The 24,587-nt window shown below is 40.9% G+C and overlaps 1 protein-coding gene across 1 annotated transcript in view; it reads right to left on the bottom strand.

Moving 5' to 3' along the window:
• TESK2 (testis associated actin remodelling kinase 2) overlaps positions 1 to 24,587 on the bottom strand; it is an 80,404-nt gene that overhangs the window by 21,372 nt on the left and 34,445 nt on the right. The window contains exon 5 of the mRNA XM_054072985.1: positions 4,261 to 4,407. Coding sequence (XP_053928960.1) covers positions 4,261 to 4,407 — 147 coding nt within the window. The remainder of the gene's footprint in view (positions 1 to 4,260; positions 4,408 to 24,587) is intronic.

Here is a 24,587-nt window from a genome sequence, read left to right as displayed (position 1 = left end):
TTGCGGTTAAGACTATTGTAACGTTGCCCCAGGATCTGGATTCTGGCCTTTCTGAGTGAGCATCACAGGAGGATTCTGTGACAAGGAAGATAATTTAAAAAAATCTTTCAGACATTGTTGCTAATCTTGCACTTTCTCTGCCTCCAGGGGTTAAACATGATTAATTTATAAGTGCTGTAATGCTTCCAACTGCCCCTGAGGTCAGTGAGCATATTGCCTTGAACTTAAACATGTGTAACATGCCAAAAACTCCACACAAAGTCTTAAAATACATACGCAATATTCAGCAATATTCTTACTTTTAATCTGCTCTGATAAGGCTGAGTTTATTAATCTCCCTCATCTCAGCAACACTAAGAATAACTTTGCTGTCATTAGGGCAGTCGCTGGTGCAAGCTGCCAAGGAAATCAACAGTGCTTCTGGAGCAGGGTTTGAATGCGATGCAAACACAGTGTAAACAAGGTGTTGAAGGACCTCTCTGTGTAGCAGGAAGTTATTTGTTTTCAGGGGTAAGGTATAACAGGATTTTACTGTGTTCTTTTTGCAGGCTGGACATTTCTTCCCCACGCCTCCCCAAATACTGTTATTGTAATTGTAGAAAACAACAGACAGAATGTTGCAAAAGCAAGTCAGGTTAAGAAAAACTTTATCACAACCCACTAGCTCCTACTGAAACCCTTCCAGGATTTCGTATTATGATTTCTGGTTTAAAAACTACATCTTCTATGACTAAGCCTGTCAAGAGTTAAAATCCACAACCAGAGCTCCTTGAGAACCGCTGAAAGAACCTCATGATTCCTGGATACAAATCCCTCTTGTGCACATTACAACAAGCCCTAAATAAAAAAGAGTTCACAGGGCTTGCAGTGATACGGATAGAGGACAGGGAATGACCCCGTGAGGCTGGTTGTCATAACCCATCTGTGGCTTAATCTCTGCATAAATCTCTTTATGACAAGTCAAAGGTGAAGACACTGCATTTATTGGCTTACAAAATGGGTGAGTCGTCCAGCCCACACATGTAATACCTGCAGACTGGAAACAGCCAATCCCACCACTCTTTCCTTCCGAGAGATTCAAGTTAGGCTGTTGCTGTTCATCAGGGCAGATCAGCCTGATCAGACACAGCAGCCCCAGCCCAGCACCCAAAGAACTGAGCTACTCACAACACATGTAAGTACCAGCTGTCTGGGCAGCACACTCTTCTAAGGAGCACTGCCACTGTCTTTGACAGAAGGGCAGCAGGAAGGGCACCAGTGCGATACCAGCCTTGACATCCCCTCTGGGCTGCTACATCGACTATAGCGACCTACATCTATTCTGCTCTACCGTTCTTCTCCTTGGCTTTCTACAGTATCAATGCTGTTCTGCACCTCTCCACTTGGTGCACTCAGGAAGAGCGAGCACCCTGCTGTACACTAGTTGTTAAAACCTCTTATTTAGCAGTGTAGATTGGCAGGGGCAGGAACTTTTTCTTCTTTAAGTTCTTATGCATCCAGTCCATAGACACATACAATGCTACTGTCAGAGACAACTCTGCTGCCATAACTGACAGAATAAACTTTATGTATGCACGCCACCTGCTCCAGGAAGCTGCAGAAATTAAACAGTAGGGAAAAAGGCAGAAGTACGGATCTAAATTAATCACAAATTTTTATAGTAAAATTCATATTGGAAGGCTAATTTGCAGTGAGTATTGCGTTAAGTGTAATAGGTAAAGCATGAAGACACTTCTGCACAGGAAGCCTCTGTTTCATTCTGTTCATAGTTCAATCGAGGCCACCAAGTTTTCTTGGAAAATACCTCCCTCATCTCTCCAGCAAAACCAGTGTCTGTTCTGACTTTTGCAGATGTCTAAACCCTTGTCTTTGCTTTCATTTCATTAATAAAGCCATCACATCAGTTACTACAGTTTACCGAAGAGAGGACAATATAGAACAGTACTGAATCTGCCCTTATGCACTTCAGATCACAAGTGTTCTCCCAAGGAAAGATCTCATCACATCTTCCTTCAGCTCACTCACACTTTGACTATTTACTAGTAAGAATAAAAGCTACTCATTTCAATGCCAGCAAAAAACCTGGTAAAAGACAAGGCATCTCCTCAAGCAGTAGCCAAAAGCCAGACTCAGAGTTGAAAATTTTGGTGATTGGTTTTCGCTATGGCTGATATCTTAAATTTTTTGCTTTGGAACAAAGTGATATGTTTAAAACTTTGCCAGCCAGCAGGGCAAACATTTGCTCAAATGGAGGGTTGTTTGCCCAAAAGATTTAAAGTCTATATCATCAATACAATAATACACTAATAAAATTTAAGAGTATCTGAGTATTTAAGGCCAAGTGTTTCATCTACTTCCCTCTCCAAACAGAACAACCAAATGCATACGTCACTTCAAATAAATAAATAAATAAATAAATAAATAAATAAAACCACTCCAAAACACAAGCCACCCCCCAAAAAACCAAGAAACTGTAAAGTACAGAATGTAGCTGATGACAAACTTTTATCCTGGCAGCTTCCAACATGACACCATACCTTTACTGCTAAGACCCATCCAAATACAGCAAAACTGCTGGCAGATTCTCAGGGTCTGGCTTTTTGTTTTGTTTTTTAAATAACCCTGACTACTTCCTGGGGCCACCTACGAGTTTGCTACTGCAGCAAAATCATGCACTCCCCCCAGCTGGTATATTTTCTAAACAATTCACATTCAACAATAGATAACATTGAAGCAGTGGTAGGGCAGCTTCGGAGAACGACACACAATTATGTAAAGCTTTGAACAAAGGCCTTCACAGAAGTCTCAGGAAATGGATTTTAGTATGACTAGACATCATGGCACGTGTTTATGATAAATGCTGCAGGCACAAAGTTCTCTTAGTTACTTTGGTTCCTTGCAGTAACTCCCCCACTCTTCAATCCTGAACTGAAAAAAGGGCCATATCAAGTTATCTTTTCATTTATTTTTACACATCTCTTTCCTGCACAGTCTGTGGTGACTGAAATGGAGCTGAGCGTATCATATCAAAGTGACATGACTCCAAACCTGGACGTTTTCATAAATCTCATATTCTTCCTTGCAGAATTTAGTACCTTTCATTTCTGAAGTCAATTTTATGACTTTACTGAATGCTTCTTTCTCCTACTAGTTGAACTATTTTTTTCTCCTCCTTGTCTAAATGCACATCCTTCATCTGCCTAACAGTGCACTGAGGTAGCTTTACAAAACCTAAAGCTGGATGGAAGACTTGTAGTCACTCACATTTGCAAACACATTCTGCTCCGGTTTTATTTTTAAAAGCCATTTCTAATAGAAAAAAATAGTTCCTTTTAGACTATGACAATATTCTTCCGGATGCTGTTGACTGAAACGACATGCTGAAGGCTTCTCAAGATCAGTGGTGTACTGCTCTCATGGCGTAAGTCCCCAGTGAGTTTATACTAGTTCCTAAGCTCCAGGTAACAGGACAGAGAGGACAGGAAAGCCCTCAGCATAGGCTGCAATGGACAGCAAGACCCAGCGTAAATACTGGGCAATTTGTTCACAGAGCTTAGTGCTCCTCTGTCAATATTTCTAGCTTGAAGTAGCTACTTCAGCCAACTAAATTCACACAAGTTGTCACCAAACCAGTTCAAACAAGTCTATGTCCACTGAAAACTCTGCCAGTGGAATATCATTCCGGACAAAATTCTGAAATCTGAAAATTTTCAGTTAACTGATTTGATTACACAGACTTTCAAAATGGAAGAAATATAAGCCAGGATCGTCGACAACACTTACTGCTGAATCAATAATGAAAGGTCACTCTCCCTACTGAAGAACATTTGTGAAATACATGGGGAAACAAAAACAACAAGGAGATTGTAAAGTGCATTTGTAATAATCTCCTTGATTTGGGTTCTTTATATGGTTGACCTGTTCCAAATGTTAGATTGTTATGCTTAATTATCCAGGGATTTAAATACTTTACTGAACTATAATTCAGAACTAAAAACTCTGTAGCTGCTTTCTGAGAAATCCTGATCTGAACTTTTTTAAGGAACGGCCTTCCTTCAGGAGTTATTTTTTCAGTCCCCATACAAACTACAAACATGCTCTGAAGAAAGTTTTAATCCTATAAACTGTATTTCAAGTTGTCTCCCACAACGTCTTAGATCACACCTTGTATTAATAGCAGTTCTCTGATGGAAGGAGAAGAACCGAACAACCAGTTATGGTACTTTCATTAGGAAGCTCCCTTCATTTTATCAACGATACCTTGGATGTAAGGTCTCGGTGGAAAATGCCTTTGTAGTGAAGATAACTGATCCCCATGGCAATGTCATATGCCAGTTTCACCCTCACTGTCCAGGGCAGATGCTGGTTACCGTCTAGTAGCTGCTCCAGGTTACCGCAGTTGATGTACTGAAAAGACAAAGCAACATTTGTAATTAATTAATTTCATGTATTGTCAGGAATGTAAAAATCCATCATTACAAGCATCCTCAGCTCAGCTACACATTAAAAATGTGGGTTTTTTTTTCTTAAAGGCTAGTCAGGCACAAAGCTTGCGGATCAAGAGAGTCTGAAAATGCTTCTGTTTGTCTCCTGCACCAATGCAGTTATGTTAAAAGTGCACGCAACAGCCACCTCTGCATTAACTCTATGGTATTTAAACAGACCCTTTAAAAATATCTACAATATAATACCTCCCTCTCACTTCAGCGTGAGGGAAATAAGGACAACAACTATAATGCACCAGCTCAAGTCAACAAAGAGAGGCCTAAGTATTCAGGTGCAGGTCACGGAGTCGGATCAAGTTCCCACATATCAATTCCCTAAACTGAAGCAGCATCAAAGAAAAATATTACAACACGTTGCTGTAAGGTGCACCTTTTACACTGCTGTATCTACAAGTTCTAATCAGCAATCTGATTCCCACTGTGTCCAGTACTACATCAACGCCATTAAATGGTGGCCCTCGTGAAAAGGAACCTACATTAAGTGTAAGATAAACACTACAAGAGACAGTGAAACAAAGCAACACCCAAATGATGGCAAGTAATATAATCCAGGGTTAAGACACGGCAGCTCCACTGCTTCTCAAATAGTCATTATAGCACCTCTGGGCTTATGCTTTATGTATAGACCCTTTGCATGGCAACAGTAGCTACATCACATCCGAGTAGCTTATTTTTTCACATCCAGTGCCAATCCCCTTACCAGCCACAAAGCAGAAAGATGCCCACTCCAGAGGGAAAACCTGGCAGCAATGCAAAATCTCTAAGGAAAACCCAAGCAAAGCAGACAGGACAATTTGGTCCCAAGCCTGGTTCAAGCATGTAACCCTGCGGCAGGTTGCACCAACTCTGCACTTACGTGCCAGACAGCTCTCCAACACTTTCAACAGGCTTTGCATTTTCCCCTGTTATTCACCAACAAAACGTGTGCTACTATTATCATGTTACAATAAAAAACATAGATGTTGCTCTTGTTTCAGAAACTTTGAACTTGCTTGTATTTTGTTGGGCTGCTTTGTGCCTCGGAGCCTCGGGCACAAGGCAGGCACAAACCACAGACCATGCAGTGTGGGTGCAGCTGATCTCCTCATGCTCTGCGCACAAACTATTAAATCCAGGGGTCATGGCTCACATCCTGGAGAGTCTACAAAAAACAACCTCTTCCTTACAGTCAGGCCTTGTCTTTTCCTGAGCTCATCGGTTGATTTTGACACCCTTTCTCAGCAGATGCGCCAGTTGCACAGGTTGCCGTTTAACAAGGCTAAATTGTTGGGGCATACGATGCACAAACCCATTTTTGCTGTCACCAAGCTTACTGGGAGGGGACACCACAAAGCAGCCTAGGGCTCTGCTGCTCCTTGCAGTCACTCCGCACTTCCACATCTCATGGGAACTGGGTTCAGCCCAGGCACAGCAGCACATTTCACTGGCAGTCCAGGACGGGACCCTTCTCTATCCCCCGTCTCCCTCACAGCAGCTCTGGCGACTGCTAGACAAGCCAGGAGGCACGCGCGCTTGTGCATGGACACAGAGCATCCTCACCCTCAGCATTTCCTTTTCTCCTTTAAAGAGGAACCTTTGGCCTGATCACGGTGTTGTGCATCCACCTTTTGTTCTTGAGCAATAATAGGGCAAAGGGCGAGTACAAGAGTTACTTCTTTGCACTCAGTGTTCTTCAAAGCATGACTGACAATTAGCTCCAGTCAGGGCCAGATTGTACAGCTGATAACTACCACCTCCTGGCAAAGGAGGCAATTCCACAGAAGGTGCCTGGCTCTAGAAAATGCTCCAATATTTCACAATGTCATGTTCTTATGACTACTTCAAGATGCTCTTTCATACCTTTTGCATTAAACTAACAGCAGGAGAATGAGTGCAATGATACACAGGACAGGATTTCAAAATAAGGTACAGAGAAACGGAATGCTTCCTTGTATTGACCGTTTCTAGACAAAGCAAGCAAAAAGTAGTTGTATTTTACAATTAGGCAAGGAAAACTCATGAACTCTACAGAGCGATCTCACTGACACACTAAAACGCACTGTCCTGTTCTTACTATTTTCTATCAAACTATTCTCTTTTGTGCTGAAGTCAAGATAATTTAATTACTCAAATTTTTGCTTAGTGCCTACATTTTGCAAAGTAAAAATGCTGGCTGGCCCCTCTCCTAAATCAAGGTAAACAAAACTTAACACACTGACTACAAAAATCAAATGTTTAGAACTGCTGTAATCCCAGCACTGCAGCTGTGGGGGAAGGGAGTTGATCAGATGACCACACTGGAAACTAGAAACTGCGAGCTGGTTCAAGCCAGGGATCCCAAACAACCTGGTTCTTATGCTAGGATTTCGTATTTCAGGAGAGCAGAGCAGCTCAAACAGTTCACTCGGAGGATATGCAATCTCCATCCTTGGAGATTTTCAAGACAGCTAGACAGAGCTGCAGCCAACCCAACTTTAATGTTGGAAACAATGCTGCTTTGAGCTTTTCCAACTTTGATCTTTCTTTTTCATCGCTTTTATTTGAGCCCCCAAGGGAGCTAGGTGACCTTATAGAGCACACAAGAAAAAAATATTGCTCAATATAATTACATATTTTTTTTCCCCTCCAAGTTGCTACCATGCTTAAGGAAAAAAATGGCCAATAAGATTTCTATATTAACTTCATACGTTTTCCCAGCCTGCTTGGAACAGTGTGAGCAGTACTTCTCACTCAGTTATGTTCCGTGCAGTGGCTGGACTGAAGTGTAACACCAAAACACTTCCCCAAACCAAAGCTGCCTCAAACAAAGGCTACAGTCACCGTTTAGTGTTCGGCAAGTGGAATCATCCACTACAATTTGAATCCTAGTGAAGCCATCCTATCAGAGAAGGACTGCCAGAATCAACAAAATGCACCAAGAACTGCAACGCTTACATCCACCATTGGTCAATCAAAAAGGACCAATTCTTCTTCATAACACCTGGCCGCACATCTCACAAATGACTCCGCAGAAGCTGCACGAGCTGGGCTATGAAACTCCACCTCACTCAGCTTACTCACCAGACCTCTCTACCACCTATCACCACACTTTCAAACATCTCTACATCTTCTTGCAAGAGAAGGTTTACTGCAACCAAGTAACAACTCAAGATGCCGTTGAAGAATTCATCAATTCCAGGATTCCAGAATTCTATACTACTGGAATAAAAAAACTTGTTTCTTGTTCGCAAAAAATGCACAGATTCTAATGGCTCTTCTCTTGATTAATAGATTTTATTCCAAGCTGAGATGTACTGCCTTAAAGTTAATGGTTAAAAACGGAATTTATTTTTGCACCAGCCTAACCGACACACACCTAGGACACAAGACACATGAGATGCAAGAGCAAGACTCAAACCTGACTCACTCCAGCGCATATACAAACCCACTGGGCCTCCTATCTGAAATTGCCGCCTGGCAATTGCTCAGGCCTCATTTGTTAGAGATGCGAGTTCTGGTTCTGGCTCTAATTTCTCGTGAACTTCTGTGAAGCACCACAGGCCAATCATCAAGTGAACAACTGAACTAAGATTCTCCATAAACATCTCTAAGACCCTAGTTCATTTCAGATTTTAGCTGGCCAGCAGCTAATACCTGCATGCAGAGTCCTGAATTGTCCCTAAGGCAAGCACCACACAGAGTTCAGTGCATTCTCAGTGTCACATAAGTAATCCAATTCTTGTGGTCATTCAGGCTGATAATGCAAACAGTCAGCCTGGTGGCCTGCTTTTTTTCAGAGCCCTTCAACAATGCCCTTCTGGAATAGATATGAAATTATGTGCATTATTTCCTAATTGCCAATGCAACTGAAAGAAAAATACTGTTCTCAAGCTCTTGCTAGCACAAACCAGCTCAGTGTGGTAAGAATATCCTGAAGGATAACAAGTGCACCTCTCCCAAAGAGAATACTGGATTTTATTTTGTCCCCAAAATGTTTCAGTGCTGGTACAGTAAGGCTACAGTGCACACATCATCTCAAAGCATTATTCTACTACAACAACAACAGCCATTGCATTAAGTGTACAAGCAACTAGAGCAGAGATCTGATCACACTGAGACAATGAAAGCACAGGACACCACATTTCATAAAAAGACCTCACAGCTAAATGAAGCAGTGTTCAGACCTTTTCAAACTCTGTATCATCAGGTTGCAGTGAAAACAGCCACTCATTATTGCTACTGCTAGTTTTTTGTCACGTAACAGGACACCAGCAGTCAGTTTATCTGGTTGCCAGAATATAAAAGTAGTTGCTTTAGGTTGGTTAGTTTTGCATTTATTACAACTTAGCACGGCAAACTGGACACTGCTTTAAAAGACCACCTTAGCTCACAAAAATATTAGTTTCCTACAAATTTAGCCTTGGTAAGAGCTCATGCTTTTGTTGCTAGAATGAAGTTCAGCTAAACTGTATGTGTTGCACCTCTCCCAAATCTTATGAGGAAAGAAGGCAGTAGCTTCTTTAAAGGAGTTACCCAGACACTCAGCTGAGCAGAGCTGCTTATGGGTCAAAGAACGTCGAGGAGGCTTCTGATGTTATAGCTTAATGCCACAAAATGCAGAAGTAGCGGTGTATAACCCTTTCCCATACAACAGCCAGAGCAGAGGGAAACATGCGATTTTAACCCAAGAACAGGACAATAGGAGTGCTTCCTTGGAAGATACTCACAGTCACATTATCAGATTCAGGCGTATGAAGTGAGAAGTGAAATGAAATTCAGTGTACTTACAAATAACACTACATGCTTTGTTTCAATAGATTAATATGGATCTTCAACTATCAAGATTATAGCCTTCAAAACTCAAAATAAAGGTCTGAATACACTAATATGAGACCCATAAGCTTTTAAAGAAAAGGTGCATGAGGTTCACGTGATCGCAGCAGTTATTGCTCAAAAACAAAGACTCCAAATACTGTCAAGTCTGAGGGGGAAGACTGATGGGAACTGCAAAGAGTTTTCTTTGCTACTTTGAAAACCAGTGCTATTTCAATATGTAGGTCTAATATTAATATAAGTCATCAGATACTGCACAGGAAAGCCAGAAAAAAGTCGGATTGCTATTTACTCAGCTTTAAATGTCACTGCTTGCTATTTAAAAAGCAATAAATAACCACAAGATACCTCTAATATGGTAGCCCAAATATTGCCAAAGGGAAAGGATTAAGTGGTTAACAAATGTAGGTGTGGAGAGTGCATTTAAGGCAACAGAGCAAATGAGGTAAGTAAAGAATAAGAGTTCTGGTGACCGAGAACACAAGATGACAAACACTGAGATAGCAATGATGAATGTACTGGAGAAGCCCAGTGAAGAAAGCAGGCAGAGAAGCAGAAGGAACAAGAACCGCAGCTGCAGCACCTTCAGTGTGGAGAAGTAATAGAGATTACAGAGTAAAAGCCAGACTGTAGTTGGACCCTAAAGGGACACCTGGAAAGCAAAACAACATTGCAGACATCGGCAACAAACGCATTGAAGCGGGCAAGAGAGAGAGAGCTTGCCCACTTTTATCGTTTCTAGTGCTGGAAGTAAGAAGGTAATTCTCTTGCCTAATAAGAGGCAGTTGAGATCGTCCCACTCACTCACTCACCTTCCTGCAGAAGTTAAAAAGTTTTAAACCACCATTTCAAGGAGAACACAACCCAGTCTTCAGTTCTGGTATGTTTAACAGTCATCTGTTGCACTCAGCACTAAGTGACTACTTTGAAGACTTCTGGCTGCAAGACAACAAGCTAATGTACCCTTCTGCCCAAACTGGTATAATTAGCTACAGCTACATATCCTCATTTCCCCCAACTCACTTCATTAGCTTCAACTGTGCAGAACTGGACAAGAAAGACAGTATCCATATGTTCAAAACTACAATATGAGATACTACAAGTTGATACACAGATTGACTACCAGACTAAATGGAACTGGTTTTAAAGTTAGTTCACAGACTTTGACTTAGTAAAAAAATCACTGTTAAAAAAAAAAAAAAAATCTACGAAGCAACCTCCCCCAAGTACCTCTGGAGCAGTACCCTCCCATTTCTACTAATTATCTAACACACTGATTGCACCAAACAAAACAACCTGAACATTAAAACAGAACAAGTTGGATGTTTAATTTGGGCTGTTCAAGCATATTTTCAGACAGCTGAACTGATGCTGCCAAGGAAAAAGCCACAAGTACCGAAAGGGTCAGAACATGTAGGTGAACCAAGTGCAATTCAGAACAAAACTCAGAGAGACCAGAAGTGCTCAAGTGGCTGAGAAAAACAGCCTGATTGAAAGGCAGAAGAAAAGCCAGAAGCTTTCTTCTAAATGCCACTTTTTTTCCCCCTGCACCTCCATTGCTGAAAATAAAATAAAACCTAAAGTAATCTAAAGTCAATCACTCTTCTGCTTTTCAGTCAATACAAACAATTCAACCAATACAAACAATTCCATTTTTTAATTAAGAAGTATCTATTTTCTTTAAAAGCTTTAATCGTTACAAGATTAAAATAATGTTGCTTTAAGAAGTGTCAGCTATCCCCACAGGAGAGGGCCAGCTTCCTCATGCAATTGCCATGGCATGGTTACTCATCAGAACTCAGGACCAAAAGCCAAGAAACACAACAGATCGACCTCTGTTTCTTCCTCCCTGTCAGCTGTGTCATTGATGAGTTCACTGGCTCCTCCTTCAAAAAAAAAAAGGCATGTACAGGCACAGCTTACTTTATAAGAGCAAACTAGAATTAACATGCACTACCTTCGAAGGAGCTGCAACGAAAACTATTTGTTGCATTCCAAACATTTGAGTGCTTAGCATGGAAGAGAATATGGCAAGATCCGTCTTCCTTTAATTCTTTGCATTCAACGGCTCATACTGATTTTATCCCTTTCCTGTCATTCCATCTGATCAAAATTTAACATTCACTTGCTTGCCTGCTGCTAGAAACAGATTACTGTAAGTAAGGCTTCAACAGCAGGCACCTAGCAACAATGCACTACTGCCACCCATACATACGGAGTAAGGTTTATGGACATTCACTTACTCATATTCAGGAAATAGGCTTATTTTGTTGGAACCGGAAAACACTCCCAGTATATCTATACAAACTGACCTTGATAACCATTTTTCCGGTAATTATATTAGTAGAAAAAAAAAAAAAAAACCCAGAAAGCAAAGAAGGCCTAACAAGAAAAATGCATTTATAATCTGAAGTCACTACGTTTTAGATTCTCAGTAGAGTCTAGTTCTAGTGCAGATAAGAATCTGGGATATGGCAAGCTAGCGAAGGCATAAATTAGCACCCAGACACAGAAGAGAAAGCACCTCGTTGCTGACACAGGCAAGAGAAACAGCATGCCTACAATAACACTTCTGTTAAGAGCAGAAGGCTCTACCCATAATGACAGCATTTCGAACATACTATACCCTCAGTTCTGCCTAGAAGCAAGCTGTAGCCCTTGACAAGGGGCTCTTTAAGCTCTTCCTCACCTTCCGCACAAAGATACCAGCAGCAGCAGCTTACGGATTATACGCCTGCAAGATTCTAGCTAAATAACGTTTGCTTCATTTAAGTCTGCAAAACGGCTATAAGGATCTACTGAGTGTAAAAGTTACAGCACACAAACACCTCTCATAGCACAAACTTTGTTTAAAATTCTACACAAGGAACACTGGTTTTCAGCTGTTTCAGAGTGCTTTCCCAAGTCTAAACACGCCAGCTCTGCCACGATGTCCATTTACATTTGAGGGCACTCAAACACTTCATTGGCAATTAAAGAATGCACCCATATCCCCTATTAATAGCACTGTGCAAAAGCAAATGTTACAGGAATTTTCTTGTACAACAGTTTTTGAATGGTTTGGATGGCTGAGAAGTGAAGTGAAATGAAGAAGCGAAAGTACAAAACACTTGTTAATTCAAGAGTATGTTTCCTGGGGTGCAAGGAAAGGGGGGGGAAGGAAGACAAAGCACTACAAACAAACTGAATTTACTGGAAAATATGTGAGAAAGTAAACCCAGACAAAACGTTAAAGGGTCAGTATCACAGAACCTTTTTAGACGGCACCTCTTCATACACACAAGTAACAGGAAAACCTACTCTGTGAGGCAGTATTCTCCTTATACCACAATAGATGAGAAGCTTGCATCTTCGCACCCTTACTAACCTAAACATATAGCCAGGATATCAGAGAGCAACATTCAAAGAACTGTAGGGGTTGCAGTTCACGAATGTGGTTGGTTTTTTTTTTGGTTAGACAACAGCAAATGGTCCAGTATGAGTGTCAAAACACTGGTACAAAAATCCAACCCTCCAAGTCCACACAACTCACACACACTCCCATACGTGTGCCGCACGCACAGCAAAGGGAGAGAAGGAATGAGACAACGGAGCTTGCTGTTTACAGTTCAACATTTATTTGCCTTGTATCTTGCTTTCTTCTATCCGTAAGACATTCTAAGGAGGAAGAGGTTACCACCAGCAAGATATTTAGCAAGCCTTTCACAGAACACAACATATTTAGATGCATTTATCTCACCTAAAATCATAAATAATAAAGGGTCCTTGTGCACTATCACAGGCTCTGAAGTGATGAAACAAGTCCATCACCCTCCTACGAGGGGGGGGGGGGCAGAAAAATAATTAAATCCAACAGACAGCCTGTGAAGCCAATATTTTTAAAACAATAAGAAAAGAAAGAGGAGAAGGAGAAAAGGGGGTTTAACCTTGGGCTCTTAAGCTCATACACAGGTATTTAAAAAAAAAGCTTGCACATCCAGAGTTGTGCAATTGGTTATTCATCACTTCTGATCTAGCACCTGCATGCATAAATATAAACTATGCACCTAAAGTTAGACTCAAATTTTCAAAGTCTTGACTGCTGTCTTTACATAAGGATTTCTTTAGTGTCTCTGATTATAGTACTTCTTATTTCTGAACTTTCTTCTCTGTGAGAACCCACCCTGCTCGCCTTGCCTAACCACATACTGAATATACATCTAGTGGTTTCCCTGTGCCTTCAGAACAACACAGGGCTTGCACATCTTTCACTGCTTGTCTGCTTTTGGTAGAAGGAGAGACTTGCTCTGGAGACCTGTCCTCAATGTGCTTAGTCTACCTGGTCACCACCAACTCACAGGTTTTCCCTTTAACTGATCTGTCAGCATTTCCCTCTGAAAACGTGCCTGTAAGACTAGCCTACATCCTCCATCAGCCAACATTCTGGTCAGCTTTGTTTCCCACAAGTAAGCTTTTTACTGCAGCTTTTTGAGAATCAATTCTACCTTTCTGTAAAACAAGGACCTACATGAACTTCTCTTACTTATTATTCTAATTCTGCACATGTACAAGATGGGAAATCACTCTCTTTAAAAAGATGCATTTTGAGGGAATAGGTCAAATCATATCAGGCACACAGCCACAGGAACACACACAAATTCCATAATTAAAGCTTCCTTCTGTTCTCAGAGCAAGTGCTGAAACCAGGTACAGCAGCATTCAACTTCCTATCAAAGTGAAGCTATGCAACAGGGGCCCCTGCTTTCTCAAGGGGCTAACTTGATGTGACCAACTCAAAAACTAGGTTAAAAGAAATCCTCTGTCCTTCAGTGTTTGTCTAGAAACCCTAGATCTTTGATCACTGCAAGATGATCCAAGACAAGATGGTTAACTTCCATTCGTGAAAAAGTAAATAGCCACCAGATTTGGGAAAAAAAACCTGAAAGATCACCTAACTTTAAGGTCCTTTGCAGGCTTTCCAAGAACTTGACTTTTGATATTTAAGCACTAAAAATTGCAAAGCTACAAATCAGACAGACTTCGCAGAAACTCCTGTGGAGGCCTGTATCATTTTCGCTGAAGAAAGAACAGAAGGGTCAAGCATCCACATACACCACAACATCAGACTGCAACAGTATGAACTGAAGATGGAATTTCAGCCAGAACACTAAATTTCCTGCCTCCTGTCATTGAAGGCCAGGCCCCCTTGTGTGATTTTAAATGGGCTTTTTTGGTATGTGCAGCACATCAAGCTGTGTTTGGGACTGAAGTCTTTTTTCCTTTTAACTAATTCACAAAAATATTTAGTTCCCAAGGAAAATAATATAAACAAAAGTAAAGAATATGTACTTTGTCTTAACTCCATGAAATAACTTCACTGTCTTAGACACACTGCCTTTTTGTGTTACAAAATAATTCACAAAAAGCTATAGCACCAGGTTTAAACAGCGTGACATTCTCCCAAATCCCAACAGTACCCTCCCTTTCCTAAAAGCTTTTTAAACTCTACTGACTTTGAACAGTTGAATTTACTTATTACACACCCCATGTTTAGATTTCATTTTCCATCCACCGGTGCATACCTTCTACTTTTCATCAGCCTAACTCAAATTTCATATACAAGGTACAGTGATTGCAAGCTCTTCAGCTGTTGGAATCACTGATCATCTAGGCTCAGCACAAATACCTGCAGCATTATTTTAACAAAAATGAGATGTCTTTAGCTGCTAAAACAGCATGATAGTGCTCACATCCTTTTAACCCTCCCCCGGTCTTCCTAGAGCTGATAATCTACACCAAATCATTACTGAAAACAGGATTTTTTTTTTTTTCTTTTTTTTCATGCACCCTTTCAAAAAACATAGTTATGGCAGATACCTCTCCCCCCAAACCAATACAGTTAATTAGTCTAGCACTCTCCAGTTAATACTGAATGAGGGGACAGTTGCTTCTAGAGCCACCCACACAACGGCACAGGAATGGGTCTCTTCAATTCTGCAAGCTGGGAAGTGTCAAATGTATTAAGCCTTTCCTATGCGGACCTCTCAAGTTGGAGAAAGACATGTTGCACTCTTCCAAAGAGAATGAATTCATGGAGAAAAAGGACACCACTTTGAAGATGAAACAGTACGATGCCCTGTATAGCACAGAGAAAGGATGAGGTCGAGTTTGTCATCAAGCTACATTTGCTGAGAGAGCGTTCAGCCACTTTCTATAAATTGAACTGAGAACCCAGGCAAACTGTTACAGCAAAACTGAAACTCACAGTCCATATGCTGGGAAGAGTGCAAAACTAAGACCAAATATGGCTCAAGCGTTGACAAGTACTTTTAAAATTCTATTATAAGCAATCAAGAGACGAAGGGAAGTGTCTGCACTGAAACAAGTTTATAAAAAAAATTATCACTGCATTTCAAAACGATCAAAGATGTGCTAGGAGTCATTTTGCAAGCTACACAAGAACAGAAGAAAGCACAAGGTCTACATGTGGTCCTGGACAAAGCTATTAAAATAAGTTATTTCACATATAAGCACACATACAAGTACCTAAAGTTCAAGTTCACAGATCTCTTTTTTAATATGACAACAATTTAAGCAAAAGCTGAAGATGATACTTTGAAACCAGAACTCTGAAGCACATCCCAAGACTTTTATCACTTTAAAGATTCAGGATCTTCAAAATTTCAAAAAGATATTGCTAGAGACGTGGCCATGTTATAAACACATTCATCTTGGAACACAGACAGATGCTTCCTAAATTTTTTGCTCAAGAAAAAGTCCCAATTACCTACATTTGTTTCCTTTCAGCCAGATCGCTGCTGTATGTGACAAGGAAGGTGACACTTTCAGTTCTTCCTAACAGCCTTGGTGTTCAAAAGCAACGAAGTACAAAATGCAGGCAATAGATTTATCTTTCTGTACATGTTTTTTAAAACTAAAAACATTGTGCTGATATTCAGGCATACAGTTACAAAGACTCCTGCATCTTGTAGGTTCCCCTTAACACTATTCCCCAAAGTAAAAAGACTTCACAGTTCTATGTAGTTTAAAAAAGGATGCTCGAATTAATTAGATATTTCAAAGCATCTATTAGCTTGCAACAATTCTCCTGTGGTGAGACTATAAGTGCTTTTTCTCAAGAACAGAAATGAAGCAGTGCAGATTCTTAACTGATGCATTCATTCTGCTTCAGTTCTGGAAAAAAGTGCAAAGGGATGGAAGGATTTTTCACCTTTTACACTACAGACTAGTCTAGTCTTCCAAACACACGAATTATTTCCAGCTGTTTTAAACCCTACCTCTGCTGCCATGACCCTTACTCTTCTCAGGTCCTACAGCGAACTTCTCAGACAGTTCTCGGTCATTAAGGGGAAACACAACTGCTGCTGCATCAGACAGGGTTACCGTTACTCTTCTTGAGAGCTAAAATCCCTGGGGTCCAGATGATCTCAAAGCAAGTATATGCAAGGCCTGACTCTTAATGACTCCTGTAAGGGAAAAGCTAATGAACCCAAACAACCAAATCAACGGAGGTAATAACAGATGTGTGTTGGCTGGACTTCAGTCCTATGACAGAAGGGGTAAACAAATAGTACCCATCAGTACTGTAGTTTTATACCATATAACGATTCTTGTCATCAAAGTATACCTTCCTGGAATTAAATATTCAGTTCCAATACTCAAGTCCATATCAAGAGGGGTAGGAAGTAACCCTAGTTTAACGGAAGATTCAATGCCTCTGATAGACCTTTGGTAGGGCTAAACTTGCATTTCTGGTACTTGGCTTTTATACCTCAAAAGGCACAGGTTGCCCCCACACATTACACTTTCCAGCACTGGTACCAGTATAGCGCCACTGAAAGGACAACTCTTCTTCCTGTTCCCAAGGAAGTACATAAAATGAAGCTGTAGCTCCAACACAAGCTACAAAAAAATCTGCACTAAGAACAAAAGGAATAAAGTTTGTAAAGTAGAGATTTATTACAGCATTAATCCATAGGTCATGCTATTCATTGGCTGAGAGATCATAAGGATCAGTTTAATCTGCAGAATTTTACACATACTTTGAGTTCTTACAAGTTTAAGCAGCCAGTCCTTCTGCAGCATCCTAGCCAGGAGGCATTTAAAAGTGCCAGCTGTTGGCTCCCGAAAGTCATCTGTAAGATATCCTTTGTCATCATTGCATCTTTTTTTAAAGTTATTTCAAAGCAAATTCCATTTTTACACATTTAGAATTAACAGTTACATTCTCAGAGCTGTCACCAAAAACATTCAAGAGAGTTTGCACAGTTGCTTACTGCATTCCTTCACAAAGTCACAGCAGTTGCCAGTTTCATAAGACCATAAAGTAAGTAACATACTGCCCGAGACCTTCAATACCCTCAAGTAAGATGCTTTATGTATGTAAATGAGACCATATTAGACCAGAATTAGGGACCAATCCTGAGAAGAGACAAAGGACCAAAACATCTCCAGAGTCTCCTCACCTCTCTGCTTTTTGCTCCTCCTCTTGAATTGCCTTTTTCAGTACTACAATAAAAAAAATTATATAAAGTACCTCAGGAAGATTTCAGTAAACATGGGTTGCTAATGAAAAGCACAAGCTAAAGGAATGTAACCTGATCTGGAAGCTTCTAATCAGCATGGTTTGACACTAATACCAAAACCTTTAATCTTGCATGAAGTAAAGGGCTTCCCTAACAATTCTCTAAATTGTTGGGGTTCTCTTTTTCCTCTAAATTGGATGGTGTTGTAGTTTTAGGTAAATTAGAGTCAGTTTTGAGACTGAGTTGCTGTAAGCAACTTCATTTCTCTGAAAACTGGCTGCATGGTTTTTAAGACTGTTCCTCTCTAAAGCAATAACACAGGGCACCAGTATGCAAAAAGGCCAATGCTTATACTTAACCACCGCCATCCTCAAGCTGGCGGAAAAAGGGCTGTACCTATGAGGAGAGGCAAATAGGGCAGGTGACCCTAAACTGCCCAACAGAGTATTCCATCCCATAAACATCATACTCTGAATAAACCCGATAGATCACGAGGGTCTCACTCTCTTCTACAATCGCTGATGTCCAGTGAGGACCTTGTTTGTCTGGTTGCTCCTGATCCCAGATCCATGCATTCCTGAATCCAGCTCCCTCCTAGCCGTGGACCCATTCCCTCATATCTACTCTGTAGTGTCTGTGGTTATGTAAAGTCACCGAGGGGTGGGCTGACAACACGATCTCATATATTTGATTATATTTTATTACTTTAATTATTTCTACTGTTATCATTATCATTTCATTAAAGCTGTAGTTCTAGTTTCCAACCTGTAAGTCACCTCTCATTTCCCTCTCCCCTTTCCCCGGGCGATGTGGGAGTGAAGGGATTTTAGAGGCTCAACAGCACAGATTTAGCTGCCGAGTTTGGCCAGGTGGGGCTAAACCGTAACAGATGGCAAAATCCAGCAGATGAGTAACATCATCTAAAAGGATGAAGCCAAGAATCCCTGCATTTCTTCTAATTTTCTACTTGGTGCCACCTTTAACTTTCATCCTCTCTTTAGCTGTCTCCAAGATCAGGGTGACCAACCACTGCAGCTATTCTTTTTTGAGGGGAAACCAACAGACTAAACCTGAGCTGGCAAACAGGTAAAACCTAAACTGGGAACAATTCCCTTGCTGTATGGAATATTTGCAGAATGGCTGCTAATAGGAACCACAGTTCTAAAGACACCAAGTTCTCTAGATTTGACGGGCGAGCCTACTGCGATCACCAAAGTTCAGTTAAATATTTGCAGTGCTACACAAGTAAAACTAAAGTTATTCAAACAATATGAATCACACCAGTGGAATAATAGCAGGGATTAGCAAGTGTTACAGGATACGGGAGGGAGGAGGGAGCAGGGAATGAATGGTGTTCTAGGGCTTTTTAAAACTTTCAAAAGTGAGCAACTGCCATTTGGAAGGCAATGTACACCTACAATTTTTTCTGCAGCATAAAGTTTTAGAAGAGGAGATGTAAGTGGTGTCTGTCTGGTTTTCTCCATTCTAGGGTCAAATACTCTCTGTAGAAAGGTGCTTAAAAACTGAGGGAAAAAGAAAGAAAGAAGGAAAATGAAGTATTTTTAGTGGTAGATTCCGCTTGTGAAAGCTGCGTATCAGAAGGGCCTTCTTGCTTGAAGAACTTACTTTCCCTTCCCTGTAAAATGATAATTCAGCACAATTCTAACAATTCTGAGAATTTTAAGCTTTTAATATTTTTAATTCCCAATTAGTGCTATCTCCGAAAGTTAAAAAAACCCAAAGCCCTAAAAAACGGAAAGTCTCCGGAGGCCTGGAACTCCACTAACTGCATCTACAGATTAATTACATTACTGCTATTGGAGGAGGAGGAAAGTTTTCAGTTATCACAGAGCAACTTATCAAAAAAAACCTCTTTTGAAAAGCCACAGGGTCTTTCATTTAGATGAGCTCTAGGAGTACAACAGGGATCTACTGCACAAGGAAGCAGAGGGCCAGGGGGGGAAAGAAGTATTTTCCAGACTGCTACATAACAGCATTCTTGCCTCAAAACACTGGATTGTGGTTGATGGCAAAAAAAGCAGCAACAAATTCAGTAAACTGTTAATAGTGCAACACGTCAAAATTGTCCCATAGCAATTATCTTGCCCAAGATACAAATCAACGTGTCCAGAAGGATCTCTGTAGTAACTTTTTTCCCTGGGGTTTGTGACACAGCTATATAAAAATTAACTGAATTCACATTTTCAGCTCAAAGAATTCTGTGGATTCTCTTCAAAAAAAAAAAAAACCAAAAAACCCCAACATATTCTTGCAGCACTTTTTGCCACAGATCTGCACTGAACTCTGTTGTCTGTACTACATACATCGCCAGCATCCTCTATTGCAGACAACACCACTTTGAGCACCCAGGAAAAGTTTTAGACTTCAAGGCACCTTCCTGCAGCCCTGCACACAGCACCTGCAAGGTGCAGTATGCAAGGCAGCTGATAAGGAGAACCCAGCGAGTGGAATGTGCTGGGGGGGGGGGGGCCAGGTGCACAGAAAAGCTGGCTCACCCCTTACAGCTACCTCATCATTGTCCAAATGCCACCTTCCGGCAGCTTAAAACCAAGGCTGACCAGATATACTCTTAGACTCACGACACTTGGGATGGAATCAGGACTGACTGTGTAGGACACCAGCAAGAAGAAAGATGGCAAAACTGCAAGAGAGGCATCAGGAAGACAACAGATCCTGCTGCTGGCTGTGACAGTACTGTTTACCCCTCCATCTCAGATCATATGTTCCTCCACACTGCCCTGCTCCCTGCCTAAGAGAGCTCCAATGCACCTCAAAAACTACAGCAAGTAAATCTACAGCTTCAGATGGCAGCAGCAGAGCATTTGTGCACTTTCATATCATCCAGTACAAATTAATTGCCATAAAACTTCTGTTGTAACAATTAACTATTGTTTGTGAAGCACTGCAGTTTCAAGCTATCCCCATCAATAGATAACTCTCCCTTCCTCATCTTCTATGCACACAGCTGTTTGGGTTTTCATTTCCTTCAAGAATGGATTATCAAGATGTATGACTCATTCTCTGCATATATATACATCTAATTATAACAAGATTTTAGCCTGATGTCTCTCTTAGAAATTCAGATAAACCTGCTTAAATTATTTAAGACCCACAAAAAGGTATTAAGTGGCTTTTACAGATTGTATGCTCCATTACCTGCTTCAGTAAAATAACATGGGCCTATAGAACCTGCAATGCACAAATACATTTGTTCATCTTCCACCTAAAATGGGTGCTTGCTCATGCATCCATTCCACGGTAAAGCTGCATGGGTTAAGATTGTACGCTACTGCTATTCAGCCATGGCTGCTCCAGACTCCAGGGCACATGAAGCTGTGAGCCAGTTAGAGTGTGCTGTCTGCTGACCTCCGGGCAGTGGCTCAGATCTGGTCCCTGAATGCTCAGCAGCATCTCATACTGACTGACACCAGAGACCGTACTACAATGCAAGTTTCTCCAAGTCTGAGGGTGCTGTCTGCCAGGATATTAAGAAACAAAAGCAAATGGAGAGTTGTCAGATTAGGAAGGTGACCAGAAAACAGAGAGATGCTTGAAGGAGAGGCATGCAAGTATAGCAGGAAGCTCTGCAGATTCTCGTAGCTACAGAAACAAACCACTAGCTACAGACAAGAGCCAAATACTGAGAAAGGAATGCCCAGTTCCTGGTTTTACAGAAAACAGCAGAGCAAATGTGTGCCCATTAGCTCAGAGTAAAGGAGGCAGTCCAACACCTGCCAGCTCATCCAAGCAGCAAACCTAATAAAGCAGCTACTTCACTTCCCTGAAATGTTTCTTAACTGTGTGCTTGCAACGACAGAGGTGCCTGCCAACCTACGCCTTTCTGCAACTCAAAGGACAGATACTGAACTATTTCAGAAGAGGCACATGCCGCAGCTTCTGAGCTGAGAGCTTCAAAACCAATATTGGATTTTCAGAACTGATAAGACTTTGGATTCTGAACAAGGCCAAAGTCCCAGCGCAGTCTAAAATTAAACAATTCCATTCTTACTTTGAAAAAAACCAAAACAAAACAAACAGAAACTGCTTCTTGCCCAACAGTTTCAAAAACAAAAGCCACTTGAGAGAGGACAATTAAACCAACATAAAATGCTGCCAAAAGGGAAAATACCAAGGCCTACAGATGATCAACACCTTTCTCACCAGAGCAGCAAAAAACAAGCTCTGCATGATCCACTTTGTTTAGCCTCCCATGTGTTTAAACATGCAAGAAAAGAAATCTGTAATGCTCCATACTCTGCCTTCCAATAACAAAGCACTGTGTATCACAAACATAGCCCCTCAACAGGCTTATAAAACCCTCAAGGCTCCTCTCACATTTGTGGTTATTGCCCTGCCTGTTAATAGCACAGAAGGCTATCACACACAGGTTGCCTAAATCCATTCACCGAACATTTGCCTCTAGTCCTCAACTTCTTCTGTCATGGAAACATATACATACAAATAAACACGATTTCCCACCACACCCTCAAAATCTAAGTGATTCTATATCCCTTTTACTTAGGTGTATCATCAACTGTACTCTCAAAATACAAGAGGAGATAATTAAGCTCCTTACAGAACAGGTCCAGCATAAGGCAGTGCAAGAGAGGACTCTCCTTGCCGTGACTCAGACGCCTATTGAGCAACGGGCCTCTGAATCAACAGCTTCATCTCCAAAGGAGTGAAACCCTGGCAGAAGTTCTCCAAGTGCTAATAGCATCAGGCTACTATCAATTATGCTGAGCACTGGAAGCCAGTAGACCATCTTTTCGACCGCAAGCTGAAAAAAGCCACGAGACAGTGGCTGATTTGTTTGTCCTCCTGGGCTATATTTGAACTGGTGATTCACCACGTCCATCTTACTAATAATTCCCTCAGCCAGCAATTTCAGCCCCCTTCACTAACCTCCAGAAGTTTTCAGAGCTCCACTATTACTCTACACACACTTCAAGATGAAAAATGCCACTGCTGTTGCCAGAAAAACACAACTAATTCCTCCACTTGGAACATACACAGCTCTTAACTGTTAAAAGCTCTGTAAAACCAAACCACCACCGCACTGGACAAAATTGTGTGTGGATTCCCTACAACATCAACCTATGATAGACCTTGGTCATTTTTCTTCCTATCAAAGGCATTAAATGTCCACCTCGGTCCACATAAGAAAAACAGTGATGACTACACATACATTAGTGTGTCATTAAAGTTATTCTGTTTCTCAAAAATTTTGCAGCACCCTTCAGTCTAAAACTTTTCCTTTTTGGTCTCAAGATGTTTTAGGAATCTCTTCTGTTATTCTGAAGTATAACCATAAAAAGCTATTCTTTGAAGTCTTTCTTAGATTTATTTGCTTGCCAAAACTCAAAAATAGCTGAACAAAGTAAGCAGCTATGAAGTTAGCTCTCCATGAGGAAGCATCTGTGCTGTTTTCATTTTTCAGCTTTCTGGGTGGGGAGGGCTGTTTAAATTGCAAGAAATGGGATGAAGGGGGAGGGGGACAAACAAACCAACTAACTCAAAAACCACACTGAGGAAGATCTGCCAAGATTTAGTACAAAGTGTGATGAAGGTCCACCTCTTCTAGGACACGTTTAGTGAATAGAAGGGCTTGAAACCTCCTATTTTAACTGATCAGAAATCCCAAAGAAACTGTCGATACAGTTAGCAAAGCCTGCCTGAAGGACTTGATCAGCCATTTAACACCAAATCTTAGAAAGATTTCCTCTGCTGAGCACAGGAGAGGGAAGGAACAAACTGTCCCTCTTGTACCAAAGGTCCCCTCAAACATGCTGTACCTTGAAATTTCTGAAAGCCTATTTATCTTAGCTCTTACACTACAAATACAGCCACTGTGAACTGGTGTGCCTCAACTAATAGCAGCCAGAACTAGAACTGCAGAATTGTCACCCCAGAAGGTGAAGAAATTCACTGCCCACATATTTTCATCGTTGACTCAGAGCTGTGTATGAAAGTTACAGAAAGCAATGGACAAACGTACCCTGATGACTGGCATACAGCTATCCAATCTTTTCATTTTACAGCAGTTCTTAGCAAGCATAGCAGGAACTCTTTCTAACCACCAATTACTAATATACTTGTCTTTGCAGGGTGGGAAAGGGTTAATCTTTTAATTGAGCATTTCCTACTAAATAGAAGTAAATCAGAAACATTAACTTTACAAAACATGAGCTTTCCCTCAATCTGTACTCAAACTAAGCCAGCAGGAAAATATTTTATTGATTTTGACTCAAAACAGGCAATGCTATTCCTAACAAGATAATACTCCCTTCTTGTTTTTCCTGAGCAGTTTACAAGGGGATTAAGCGTACAACCCAGTAAAACTTGGTGGGAAGACTCACATGAATGGAAACTTCAGTTTCTCATTTAAGACCCAGATCTTGGCCAGGGTATATGGGCAGTGGAATAATTCTTTTTTACTAGACTCAGATTAAGCTGTAATAATGTTATTCTTGATGTTATTCCAAATAAGATCATGGTAAGGATCGAATACACTAATATTACCCAGCTGAAACATCCCTGATTCACTTGTGAAACGCACACACAACCAGAGTATAAATAAGACTTAAATACAATGCAATGTCACTGAAGCAAATAATATTTGGCGTCAACTGAATGGTAATCCACATTCAAAATATTATCAGTGAAATTTAATGTTCCTACAGTGATTTTTTTTTTTTCATCCTAGTAAGTACTTCTGATGAGAAAAGACATAGAAGGGCCATGA

The sequence above is a fragment of the Cuculus canorus genome, chromosome 8 (genome assembly GCF_017976375.1).
Source record: "Cuculus canorus isolate bCucCan1 chromosome 8, bCucCan1.pri, whole genome shotgun sequence".
NCBI lineage: Eukaryota > Metazoa > Chordata > Aves > Cuculiformes > Cuculidae > Cuculus > Cuculus canorus.
Note: the sequence above shows the minus strand (reverse complement) of the source record. Positions and strands in the feature narration are given on the sequence as shown.